General features: G+C 42.1%; 1 protein-coding gene across 8 annotated transcripts in view; it reads left to right on the forward strand.

Moving 5' to 3' along the window:
• Window positions 1-13,278, forward strand: part of CPEB3 (cytoplasmic polyadenylation element binding protein 3) — a 106,455-nt gene that overhangs the window by 65,444 nt on the left and 27,733 nt on the right. For all 8 annotated transcript variants that reach the window (XM_060241352.1, XM_060241356.1, XM_060241353.1 and 5 more), the window contains 2 exons: window positions 6,873-7,040; window positions 8,174-8,263. In XM_060241352.1, the coding sequence (XP_060097335.1) occupies window positions 6,873-7,040; window positions 8,174-8,263 (258 nt within the window). The remainder of the gene's footprint in view (window positions 1-6,872; window positions 7,041-8,173; window positions 8,264-13,278) is intronic.

Consider the following 13,278-nt stretch of genomic DNA (forward strand, 5'->3'; position numbering starts at 1 on the left):
TCAGTTTTGATTTAATGTATTACAGGGCTTTCTTTGTAGGAAAAGCCCAGCAGGAGCTCATTTGCATATTAGGCCTACCACCTGACATCACCATAGTTTTACACAGGGCTTTTTGTAGGAAAAGCCCAGCAAGGACTCATTTGCATTTTAGGCCACACTCCCTGATGCCAAGCCAGCCGGAACTGCATTCCTGTGTGTTCCTGCTCAAAAAAATCCCTGATGTGTTAGCATTAACCTTTAAAGCAGGGGTGTCAAACATCTGGCCCAGGGCTGAATCAAGCCCCCGGAGGGCTCCTATCAGGCCCCCAAGCAACTGGCTGTCATCTGCTTCCTTCTCCCTCTCTCTTGCTTCCTTCTGTGTAACAGCTTGCTTTGCAAGGCTTGCTCAATCGCACAGGAGCTACAGAGCAAAACCTCTATTTTCTCCATTGACTGAAGCTCCTTCCTTGGGGAGGAAGGGGGGGAGGAAGAGCTTGCTTTGTCAGGCTCTCTCAATCACACAGCAGAGCTACTGAGCCAAGCCTCTCTTTCTTCTATAGGCTGAGGCTACTCCCCCTCCTGGTCCCCTGGGGGAGGCAGGAAAGAGCCAGAGCTTCCTTTGCCCAGTTCCCTGAATCCCATGGGAGAAATACAAAGAAAGCACCTTTAAGACCAATAAGTGCTAATGTTTTAAACATGTTTTAAAATGTTTTAAAATCTTTTTTTAAAAAATCTTTAGTTGCGTTTGTCTGTGTTCTTTATAAAGTTTTTATCTCTGCTATCTAATCTTAAATAGGTACATGCATGGCCTGGCCCGACAAGGTTTCATTTATGCCAGATCTGGCCCTCATAACAGATGAGTTTGACACCCCTGCTTTAAAGTCCTTCTGGTCTGGTGCCCTCCTGTCTACAGGAGTGGCTTCACCCATACAAGCCTATGAAGAAGCTACAGTCACCAGCCCAAGGTTGTCTTTAATATAGAATTGTTGGGGAGGGACGGTGGCTCAGTGGTAGAGCATCTGCTTGGGAAGCAGAAGGTCCCAGGTTCAATCCCTTGCATCTCCAAAAAAGGGCCCAGGCAAATAGGTGTGAAAAACCTCAACTTGAGATCCTGGAGAGCCGCTGCCAGTCTGAGAAGACAATACTGACTTAGATGGACCAAGGGTCTGATTCACTATAAGGCAGCTTCATATGTTCATATGTTTTTGCTCTGTCTCGAGCATTCCTTGTGGTTTCTCCTGTTCCATGAAATGACTTACTCAAAGAAATGAGGAAATCCCATTCTTTGCAGAGGTTTCAGAAACTTTGTAAAGCAGATTCAGGTGGTCTTTAGCAACAGAGAAGAGGTGTTTAACTCATTTGTTAGGAGGGTCAGATCTGACATAAAAGTCAGGCTGGGCAGGGCCATGTGCACCATAAAATGTAACACAAGATACCAGAGGTATAAACTTTATAATAAAGATAATTTCAGATGCTGAATGGTAATATGGCAAACTTAGTTGGATTAAATGTGATATGCAGAGGGGTAGTAAACGTGGAGATACCAGCATTGGTAATGAGACAGGAAACCCAGGTCTCAGTTTGGTCCAAGAGGATGTAAAGAATAAATGGAAATAAACCTACAGAAATGAGCAGTGACTCATGAAAACTCATACCCTACCATAAATTTGTTATTTAAAGTGCTATTGGACTCTTCCTTTTTCTACTGCTATTAGAAACCACAACATTCAGAAACCAGTGGGGGAACATTTTAACCTGCCAGGACATTCAGTTGCTGACCTAAGAGTAGCAGTTCTCTTAAAAAAAATTCAAAGGGAGATCAGAAAGAAAGACTGCCAAATTGCAAGTTATAATGAAGCTAAAGACAGTGCATCCTTTGGACTGAATTGAGACCTAGGTTTCTTCTCTTGTTACCAATGCTTGTTGTTTTCATTTGCTTGTGAAATCACTTCACTCTCCAAGATAAAAGGGACAGATGGACACATTATAGCTGCGTTTGAAGAAGTGAGCCATGATTCATGAAAGCTCATGCTCTGCCACAAATTGTTAGTTTTTAAGGTGCTCCTGGGCTCTTGCTCCCTTCCACTAATAAAGAAGAACAGCTGTGCTGTTCGATTCCCCCCCCCCCCCCCGGTCTGTCAGAGCTGGAAAGAGGGATTTCTCTCTGAAAAATTGTGCGCACACAAAAGCTTATACCTGGAATAAAAATTTGTTGGTCTTAAAGGTGTCACAGGATTCTTCCTCTCCCCCTCCCTCCCTACTGGACTCTTGCTCCCTTCCACTAATAAAGACTGCAAGCTTGTGCTGCTAGGTTTCTTTCCCCCCATCTGTTAGAACTGGAAAGGGCTCTCTCTCTTTCTCTCTCATCCCCCCCCCCTTCCTTCCACTGAAGCTAATACCTGGAATATAACTTCATGAGTCTTAAAGGTGCCACAGGAGTCTCTCTTGCTCTTGCTGTTTCCCTCCCTCCGCAAAGGAGGAGGGAGAGGAGCACTCAGCTAGTCAAGGGAAGAGGGGCTTGGCTTTCTTTCCTCTACAAAGCAGGAAGCAAGAGAGGAGAGAGCCGGACAAAAACAAGCTGCAATGCAGGAAGCGGAAGAGAGCCAGTTGCTTGCCGGCTGGATGAGAGCCCTACAGGGGCCGGTTCTTGCTAGTGGGCTGTATGTTTGAAGCCCCTGCAATTCAACAAAATTTGGGTCCAGTGGCACCTTTAAGACTAACAAAGTTTATTCGGGATATAAGCTTATGTGTTCTTTCACACAAAAGCATATATGCAGAATTAAACCTTCTTGGTTTTAAACGTGCCACTGGACTCAAACTTTGTTTTGTAAAGCAGAGTTGTTCTGATATGCTTTTAATCACCTTTGACAGGAAGCCAGGTAGTTTGATGATTTTTGTATTTAGTAATTTAGTTTTTGTTCTAGTTTTAAATGTAATATGGTTTTCATTATGTAAACTACCTCAGGTCATGTAGGTTGGGAGGAAAGTGGAATATGAATATTTTAAACAAACACAATGTCAGTATTAAAATAAAAGACTGGTTAATAATGGTTCAAATTAGTACCAACATAATTAGGGTTAAGAGTGGGGGAAATTAATGGCAGCACAGAATGTGTTGTGTGATTCTGTTGCGACACCTAATTAAGGGGATGTGAAAATGAATAATAGATCAGGGCAAAAAGCTGTGTTTGGGGCCACTGTATTAAATTCATTAAAAAAGACGCACAAAAACATCTGCTTCTGGAATATAAGTGTGGCAAATATCTATTAGGAGGGAACACAATGGCAAATTCCTGCAGTTGGAATAGCAATGGGTGGAAAGAGGCGACTGGTGAATCAACCCAAATAAGAAAATGTTCATAATTGGCTGGCCTTTTCTCACAGTCTCAAGACAGTAGATTCCTTATTTTCTCTGCTGTTTTTTAGGTGTCCTATAGTCCCAGTATGAGGGGAGATAGAGCCGTTGCCCACTTTGCATGCTAAAAAGGAGCCTATAGGAGGCAGAGAGCAGACAACTGCTAATCAGGATTAGGTAATGGTCAGGCAGGATGGGATCAGGCTTGGACCAAGGCTGTGGCTCTGATTCTACATCTTTCTGGAACTGTGGGCTCCACAATGCCACTAATGTTTCTGCCCCTTTCTCCTTCTGATCATTTGTTTGAAAATTAACATGTTACATCTTTAATTAGAGTTGTGAAAGCAGGCTAATTGCAGCCTTGACACCGCTGTCAAGGGAATAGTGCCTGACTAATAAGGAAAATTTGGAGATTCTGCATACAGGAATACTAACCCACTAATTAATTATTTGAAAACAAATATGAACAAGTGGGGGACCTGTAAGGATGTGCAAGGGGGCATCTTATTTTCCCCTGTTCCACTATTTCCCCTTTCCTTTCCTTGGAAGCTTCCACAGCCTTTCCTCTCTCTTGTATCGTCCTGCTAGCAATACTTCTTCTTTCCCTCCTTCTAGCAATCTTTCTGTTCTTCCTTCCTACCCATTAACTGACGGACCTTTTATCCTTGGCTACTTTTATTATTTACTAAATTTATATCCTATTTTTTCCCACAATGTGGACCCAAGTCAGTTTGCTTACATCATTCTCTTCCATCTTATCTTTGTAACAATTTTGTGAGCTGCTTTAGGCTGAAAGCAGGGCTTTTTTTTGTAGCAGGAACTCCTTCGCATATTAGACGACACACCTCTGATGTAGCCAGTGCTCCTGGAGCTTACAGTAGGCCCTGTCGTAAGGGCCCTGTAAGCTCTTGGAGGATTGGCTACATCAGGGGTGTGTGGCCTAATATGCAAAGGAGTTCCTGCTACAAAAAAAGCCCTGGTTGAAAATGTATGACTGACCCAAGATCACCCAGCAAGATTCTGTGACAGAGTGGGTCTCCCAGATTCTAGTCTGGAACTCGAGCCACTACAACACATTGGCTTTTGTGGAGTGGCTGCTGTTGAACAGTAGGAAGCCTACAGGCCTGGGTGAGTCATGGAACTTGCATGGTATCGAGTTGCCTGGTGATTGCTTCAGGGCCTGGCAGTGATTCCCCCTTAAAGGCCAAAACAGTCTTGGAAAGGGCCCTGCCCCTTCTCATCTTTTACTTACAAAAGCTAACTAGAAACACTGTTGTGGTTGCCTGGCAATGACCACTGAAGGCATTTGTTTTTGTAAGCTACAGGCAATGCTGCTATTATTTAGGGAGCTTAACCCCCAGGATTTTGGTTTTGGATCTGGGTGTTTTGTTTTGCTTTTAGATTTCAGGTTTTTCTACAGATCTGGGGCTTTTATCAAGTTTATAGAAAATCTGACTTGTCTTCATAGCTCTGCTCTCTGGCTTTAAATATCCACAGATTTGCCCATGTTGAAAATTACATATATTTATGTGCCTGTATGTCTCCAGTTAATGTCTTCATGGCAGTGTTTACCTTTCCTCCATCTTCCATTCAGCTTCCAGAGAGATGTTGCATCTTTGGCCTGGTACCTGCCAATGTGAGGGGGGCGGGAATACATGACTTAGCGCAGTACTGGTCTGATACTTGCTGGTGTATACGGCACTGACCTATAGAGTACTGACACCAGACATGGCTTTATACTGCTTTCCAGTTATGGATGCTGGTCAGGATCTACTTAGATTATATTTATGAATGTGTCTCATTTAAAATCTATGTAATTATTACTAGTAGTTGTAATAGTGAGGAGGGGCATCTCTTACAACAGGTGTATGCAACGGGTGTATGCAGCTAAGAGACTGAGTGCTGCTGTAAATTCTGCTGTCCTAATCACTTCTGTGGTATGTAGTTTAACAGGACCCGTACAAGTCAAAAAGATAGATGTGTGCTAAAAGCCAAAGGAACCATGTGTCTGACTCTTCAACAGACTCATTAATAATCAGACTTTAGGCTTATGAAAGTGACCCTGCCTATAAATACCACCTAAAGACATGGTTGATATTTTATAGGTGCACTTGAAGAAGTAGTTGGTCAAATCCTGATACATGTCATCAAATTTTGCAGTACATAAGTTATAGAATAGTAGTTTAAGTATAGTTTTCCAGGGCAACATTCTAGCTGTCATGTGTGTTTACTTACTATTGAAAATCATAACTTCATTTTTTAATCTTTTGTCACAATACATATGACGTTCTTATATAGTTAGTGGGACCAGAAAACTCCTGTTTGTGTATAGGAGGGGATCAAATGCATTTATGCATACATGACTACTTATCTGTACACCTTTACTTTCCTCCATTCCCATTTCAGTTATAAAATGTTTTTATCAAAAATGTTCTGTGTGTAAAATAGATTTCATTTTCATTTTTATTACAAAAGTAACTTAACATCTGTACTTCAGCAAATGTTAATGGGGAGGGACTGTGGCCCAGTGGTAGAGCATCTGCTTGGTAAGCAGAAGGTCCCACGTTCAATCCCCGGCATCTCCAACTAAAAAGGGTCCAGGCAAATAGGTGTGAAAAACCTCAGCTTGAGACCCTGGAGAGCCACTGCCAGTCTGAGAAGACAATACTGACTTTGATGGACCAAGGGTCTGATTCAGTATAAGGCAGCTTCATATATTCATGTTTGTTATGTACTGATAAGTTTTTCCACTTCATGATTTGCCCACTTACTCTTAATTGCAGAGTTTCTGTACTCATTTTTCATGCCTTTCTTACGTAAAAAATACATACATGCACAATTGTACAGTTCAGCCATAACACCAAACTATGGTTTAATTTAACTGTGCTTGGTTAGGGTCTGTCAAAACAGGATCTGAAATCTTGGTTTGAAGTTGCTTTATTAGACATAGCTGGTCTTCACCATGGTTTTATACGTGCAAATGCAGGCATCCTGGCTTTTTTCCTTAGTACCAAGTCAGGATTTGAGTAATCATCTGTAAGGTGAATCCTGGTTTCATAGAAAATTGAAATAAACTATGTTTTTTCGTTATATCCAAACTGAGCTAAAAAGACCCAGTTTAAGTGACAATGCCTTAGAGTTTTATGGTGTTTACGCTTCCAGAATACTGAAAGCAGCTCCACAAAATATTATAATATTAAAAGCTAACATTTTCTGAAGTTCTCACTATTTTCTTTCCTGTGTGCCTGCTTGCTCTCAGACATCCGATGCTCATGTCTTGAGGCTCTCAAACATATGACATTCACATCTTGTGGCTCTCAAACGTTTGACATTTATTTTTTGTGACTCTTACATTAAGCAAGTTTGGCCGTCCCTGGACTACTGGAACATTGGCCCCAAAAAGACTGAGATTCTAAAAACATATTGAATGGGAAACCTGAATCGTAGTCTCTTAATCAAACTTGAGTTGCTAATGGAATGTATAATTCAAGGATAATAAAGCAGTTTGGTTTCTAAGTTCCTACAAAATCTGTTGCAGGTCGCTCTTCGCTTTTCCCTTTTGAAGATGGCTTCTTAGATGACAGTCATGGTGACCAATCTTTATCTTCGGGTCTCAGCTCTCCAACTCGTTGTCAAAATGGTGAAAGAGTGGAACGCTATTCTAGAAAGGTGTTTGTTGGGGGCCTGCCTCCTGACATTGATGAAGGTACTGTGTAACAGTGATGCTGACAATTGGTGGTAAGGGAATTCTCAAAGCAGCAAATTGACTAGCAGAAGAGGCAAAGAAAGGCAATTTTGCTTGCTTTTTCTTCCATGTAGCTGGCAGTATTCTTCAGCTTTTCATCCATGGGGGTTGCCCGTGCCTCTGCTTAGTCTTTTCGAGGTTCATAGGTGGCTGCGAGGGTTGGAGGGGGGGGGGGAGGAGGCAGGAAAAAAATTGAGTCTCTTATCGCTAGTACTTTATAGGTACTTTAAACCAGTGCTTAAAGGCATTCTGCACTCAAATTTTTTAACTTTATAGATGAATAACCAGCAGGGCTTTTTTTGTAGCAGGAACTTCTTTGCATATTAGGCAACACACCCCTGATGTAGCCAATCCTTCAAGAGCTTACAGGGCATACTGTAAGCTCCAGGAGGATTGGCTACATCAGGGGTGTGTGGCCTAATATGCAAAGGAGTTCCTGCTACAAAAAAAGTCCTGATAACCAGCAATGCAGCCTTGCATCATTTTGCAAGTGAAGCTCTGACTTCTGGCTGCAGGTGGACCATTTACATGAACATTTATTTGCAGCCAGCCCACAGTGTGAGCAGGATAAAATGGGGGGTGGGGAGGGAAGCTGTGGCCAGATAATTCATACTCAGATTAAGCACAACATAATGGGGATAGTTCCATATACTCTGTGGGCTTCCCACTGCCTGTGCATTGAAAAATCTTTGTATGGATACAGTCAAAATTGAAGCCTCTTTCAAAGTTAGAGAACATGTTAAGAGATGATGGAATGGTTTCCATTGTATCAGGTAATTTGGCTGGCATTTCAGAGGAATTTTTATTCAGCAAGCTATAACTTTATGTAGGATAGTGAACCATTAAGATTGCTATACTGATTTTTATAGAATATGAAATATAGAACATTTGTATCTTTGGGTGCATATGAAATACAGCAGTGAACACTTATAGAAAATGTGGGTCACTTCTTGTATGGCATGTCCTAAATCTAAAAAGGTTAAAAGCTATTCGCATGCAGATATTTTTTAAAAACTGACATCTGAAGCAATGCTGTTTGTTTGCTTGTTTTAACATTTTCTTTTTAATTTTGAAGTTTGTTTGTTTTGTCGTAGATGAAATTACAGCCAGCTTTCGTAGGTTTGGACCTCTTGTAGTGGACTGGCCTCATAAAGCTGAAAGCAAATCATACTTTCCACCTAAAGGTAATCAGTTTAAATCTTTTGAATCAGAAATTTCTTTCTGTGTGTGTGTGTGTTTGTGTGACTGACAAACCAAAACACATGGAATAAATTTCCATTTAGTTGCTATTGAATGTAGATAAAACAGCCCCAACAAGGCTATTTTTAATAAGACTTTTTGCTTGTGATTGATTTTATGTGTCATACCTGAAGCTCTTAGGGTTGCCAGGTGGGGAAAAATGTAGGAGGCTGTGAAGAATTACTGTACAAAGAACAATTACAACTCATGTAACACAGCTTAATACAAGAATTACACACTCCCCACAAACATTGTATCAGTGCTTAATAGCACTCTGCAATATATTGAGTATTTATGTTAATAGCGTTTAAAGGGAAAACATCACAATCAACTTTTTAACAACAATACTTCTAAGAAAAACATGCAAGGTTTGCCAGGTTTAAACAGCAATTACTTCTGTATGCAACATGCAAAATTTGCAGTATACTCGACCAACAAAGACAACAGTCCTTGAATTAAGCATAGCCTTAGAAGAATGAATCAAAGGTTGTTTTTCTGTTGATTGTCCACATGTATAGATTCAATAACGTGGTAACACACTTCCCAGGTTTTCCTATCTTTGCGTGTTTCAAACATCTTCTTTGACCATGTGATTATGTCTCTGGAACCAAGGCTCATGGCATTGTAAGGAAATCACTTCCAACATTTACACAGGCAAAATGGTTAAAAATGGTCAAATTGAATCTATTCTTTTATTAAGCTGTGTTACACAAGTTGTAATTGTTCGATGTACAGTAATTTTTCACAGCCTCCTACGTTTTTATCAACCTCAACTGTTTCCCTTGTTTAGTTGCCAAGCCTCCAGGCGGGGCCTAGAGATCTGCCTCTTTTATTATAACTGATCTCCAGCTGGCAGAGATCAGCTCCCCGGGAGAAAATGGCTGCTTTGAAGGATGGACTCTATGGCATTATATCATGTTGAGGCGCCTGCCCTCCACAAACCCCACCCTCTCCAGATATTTTCCAACACAGACCTGGTAACCCTACATTGCATAGTTTTTAAAAATCCTTTTTCATGCATAGTTGCTTCACTCTTGATTTAATGGGTATAGTGAAAAGTCCTCATTGCTAATTTGTGCGTGCTGTGATTTCATTGCGGTGATACACTAGTTAGGTCATTATGAAGTTAAGTTTTATTTATAAATAATTCCATTTATAATTTAAGCTATAATTTCCTATGGTATTTCCAATAAAATGCACAAATGCCTTTCATACTAATAGACAAGCTGCAAGTACACAGTCTTTTTTGTAATATTTGGTGTTAAAATTACTGTATCTATCCCAAAGGATTTTTAATAGGTAATACAACATGGCTTTTTTTATTGAATCCTGATAATCCCCCAAAGCATATTCAGTGTTCATCAGAGAATTATACAGTGGATATACAACATGAGCATATTGGTAAATCACAAAGAAAGTGCATCTGTCCATGTGAATGAAAGTCTTGAATGAGTATGCAGAAAGTTCTGACTTTGTTGTATTTTATTTACCCAAGAGATCTTGGGGTAAAACCAGTTCCTGCTTTTACCAGGTCTGTTTTTTGCTGTTCCTTTTGTAAATATCTAATTGTTGCTGATCAATGAAAGGTCTTAACTGTTACACTTGGAACTGTTCTACATTTGAGAAGACTAAACTAGCACCGTCATGCTTATAAAAATGTTCTTGAGTAAGACATATTTTAGCAGAAGACAAGGGAACAGTCTCTTCCTATTTTTATCATGTTCTAATATGGGAAACAGCTTTCAAAGCCCCTGCCAGTTGCCCTAAATGTCTGTCTGAAAGTGCTAAACAACACTCAGTCACAACTGTTCCAGATTATTTATATCTGGCTTCTGAGCTATCTGTCAGAGCTTTCAGTATAAACCCTGCAGCATGATTATCCTGAAATCTGTTGGTCTGCAATGGGTGGTTAGTCTGCAAAAACCTGCTTGCTCGCATGAGAATATGCAAACACATGGGCCATCATGAAACCATCTGGGAACAGTCTTAGTTGTGGTATGTCCTGCCCTTCCTGTCCATCTTTTTTTCTCTCTCTGCCTTAGCTGTTTAAAATATAACCTTGCATTGGTTTCTTAAATGTAACTGCTACATCAGTTAGTTGAAAGCAGCAGTTTTGAAATAAGCTCTTCTTCTGAGCATTTAATTTTCTTGTAACTTAAGCCCATTTTTTAAAAAAATTACATCTTTTGTATAATATGCTATGTTGATTTTCCACTCTGCGTTCTGTATGTTCCAACTCACTTCTCATCCATTTTGCAACATGTTTGTGTCGTCATGTTGCTTATATTGGTGGTGGGGTGGGGGAAGTGGCACTTCTGTGAAAGACTGTTCCCAGATGCAGCTTCTCCTGTTGGCTACAGCACTATGTTGCAAGAAGTTGCACCTGCTGAGCTTCTCCATATCACCCAGCAGCTAAACTTACTTTTTGATTAGGATCTGAAAACCCTAACAAAGACCTAGCCCTTCTACACCTCTGTACTCCTATTTCTTCTCTGACTGTTACGCTATTTGTTATGGGGAGTCTTTGGTGTATTGCTGGATCCCCACCCCCAACAGTCTGTTGTGATCCTCACCTGTAGGACCCAGGGCTGCTTCATGGTGAGGTGTTAACATTAGGACTGAAGCCAGATCAGACAGGCCATCTGTTATGCAACAGGCTAGCCCAGTACACAAAGAAAATCTCCAATGTATTGAGGATTCCCAGTACCAGCAATACACAGCTTTCCAGTGGAAATTTTACAAAGGGGAGCCAGGTCTTGGTACTGCACCTTTGGGTCACCAGCTTCTACCACTACCAAATTGTTGAAGCCATTTCATTTGCTGACTGCAAGGTACTCATGAGAACGGCAAGGAATCAAGTTCTATCTCTGTCCCCTTTCCCAGCCTACGTTGCCAGGACTTATTGACTCTGGATCCAAAACTAAATGTCAGGCCACCTGCAGCTTTTAGAAAGAGAATAACTAAATCCCCTGTTTACTGATATCAGTCAAGCCTCCCACATTTTGCATGTTTGCCTGTCTTCCTATTACCATGGCAATAGATAACAATCTAGGACCCATTCTACTTTCTCTTCCTCTTCAGACTGGATTTCCTTTATCAGGTTCTCTTAGGTATGAGTTTTGCTTCTTTCTCATATGTTACACACCAGTTCTCATTACCATGGTGGTCATTGGTTGCTTCACTTCACTTCAAGGTAGGGTTGCCAAGTCCAATTTAAGAAATATCTGGGGACTTTGGGGGTGGAGCCAGGAGACATTAGGGGTGGAGCCAAGATCAAGGCTGTGACAAGCATAATTGAACTCCAAAGGGAGTTTTAGCCATCACATTTAAAGGGACCGCACACCTTTTCAATGCCTTCCTTCCATAGGAAATAATGAAGGATAGAGGAACCTTCTTTTGGGGCTCATAGAATTGGACCCTGTGACGGAAAGCTAGGGGTTAACCAGAAACTGAAGACGCACAGGGCCTGCGTCAGGTGACCTGAGGGTGGGGGCAAAGTGCTCGGAGCTCTCAGGGAGGGAAAGTCTGTGAGTGAGAGAAACTGCTGAGGCAGGGGTTCAGTCAAGTTGGCTTCTGACAGAGAAGGTGCCTGTCAGAGAAGTCTGTCAGTGGGGACCTGATAGAGACTGAGAGGGTCAGTTCGAGCCTACCAGAAGGGCTGAGAGGGCCGCTGATCCTGTGAAGGAGCTTGAGGCAGAGACGGGGAAGTCTTCCAGAGACTGCAAGCTCGACTAAATCAGCCAAGAGAGCTGTGTGTGTGAGAGTCAGTTAAGACCTGAACGGTCACAAACACCTAGAGACAACTCTGAAGATCTAGTGAGGTGGTTGAGGGAGTGGATGTGGGTCTGAGACACCAGAAGGGCTGAGAGGAGAGACTCCAGTCGAGGGGTGAGACTAGACACATCAATCCCAAGAGGCCAGACCTTGGCTAGAGGTGGAGAGTGAGTTAAAGGGAAACTGTGAACTGTGTAACTGTGAGAGACTCAAGAAAAGATAAAGTGAATGTAAAGCCTGAAACAAGTGAACAACGTATTAGCCTGTTTAAATATCTCCCATATCCCCAAGTTAAGACTTTGTGTTACAATAAATCTGTGGTTTAAGTTAAAGTTCTCAAGAGCCTATATTTTGTGGGAAGAACAAACAAAGCTGCTGTGGTCCCATCAAATAAACAAGTAAAATACCCCGAAGAGACTGAAATAAAGAGATCCAGTGAGGCCGTGAGGTTGGCGCTGCTATAGACCCCCTGGTCCAATGGTTTTGAACAGGGGTCCTCAACCTTTTTAAATAGGGGGCCAGTTCACTGTTCCTCAGACTGTTGGAGGGCCGGACTATAGTAAAAACAAAAACTATGAACAAATTCCTATGCGGCTTGTTCTAACCAACTACCTGGGCCAGGGCCATGGTTAGGCTGGTTCAAGCCAAGCCCCTGGGCAGCAACACCCAGGCACCTGGCCACATACCCAGGTATCGGTGGGTGCCCCAACAAAACGGCAGCAGTGTGAATAAAACAACCTCCAAACCGCCAGCCCCTTTCTCCCCTCCACCCCCAAAGGAAGCGAGGACAGTGCCCAGAGCCGCCACCCTCCTCCTACGAAGTTTCGCCTGCAGCCCCGCCTTTCCCTCGAGGGTGCACCTGATTGACAGGCGGCACTTTCTAGGAATTACTGAGCAGGGGAAGCGCCATTTCCACTGCCCCCCCCCCCAGCAAAGATAACTTTGCACGCGGGATGCACATCTGCACAACTCGCCTTGCCATTTTTCATTAACCCCCTTGCAAGTTTTCAAGCCTCCCAAATGTTAAGTGGCACCCGGAGGCTCTTCGTATGCCTTCTCGAATAATAATAATAATAAAATAGCAGCAGCAGCACTAAAACCACCAAAGACCCCCGTGCCTAGGCACGTGTGCTCAGAGTCATAAGCAAATCCCCACTAAATGCAATGGGGATTACTCGCTAGTAAA

The sequence above is a fragment of the Heteronotia binoei genome, chromosome 6 (assembly GCF_032191835.1).
Source record: "Heteronotia binoei isolate CCM8104 ecotype False Entrance Well chromosome 6, APGP_CSIRO_Hbin_v1, whole genome shotgun sequence".
NCBI classification, from domain to species: Eukaryota; Metazoa; Chordata; class Lepidosauria; order Squamata; family Gekkonidae; genus Heteronotia; species Heteronotia binoei.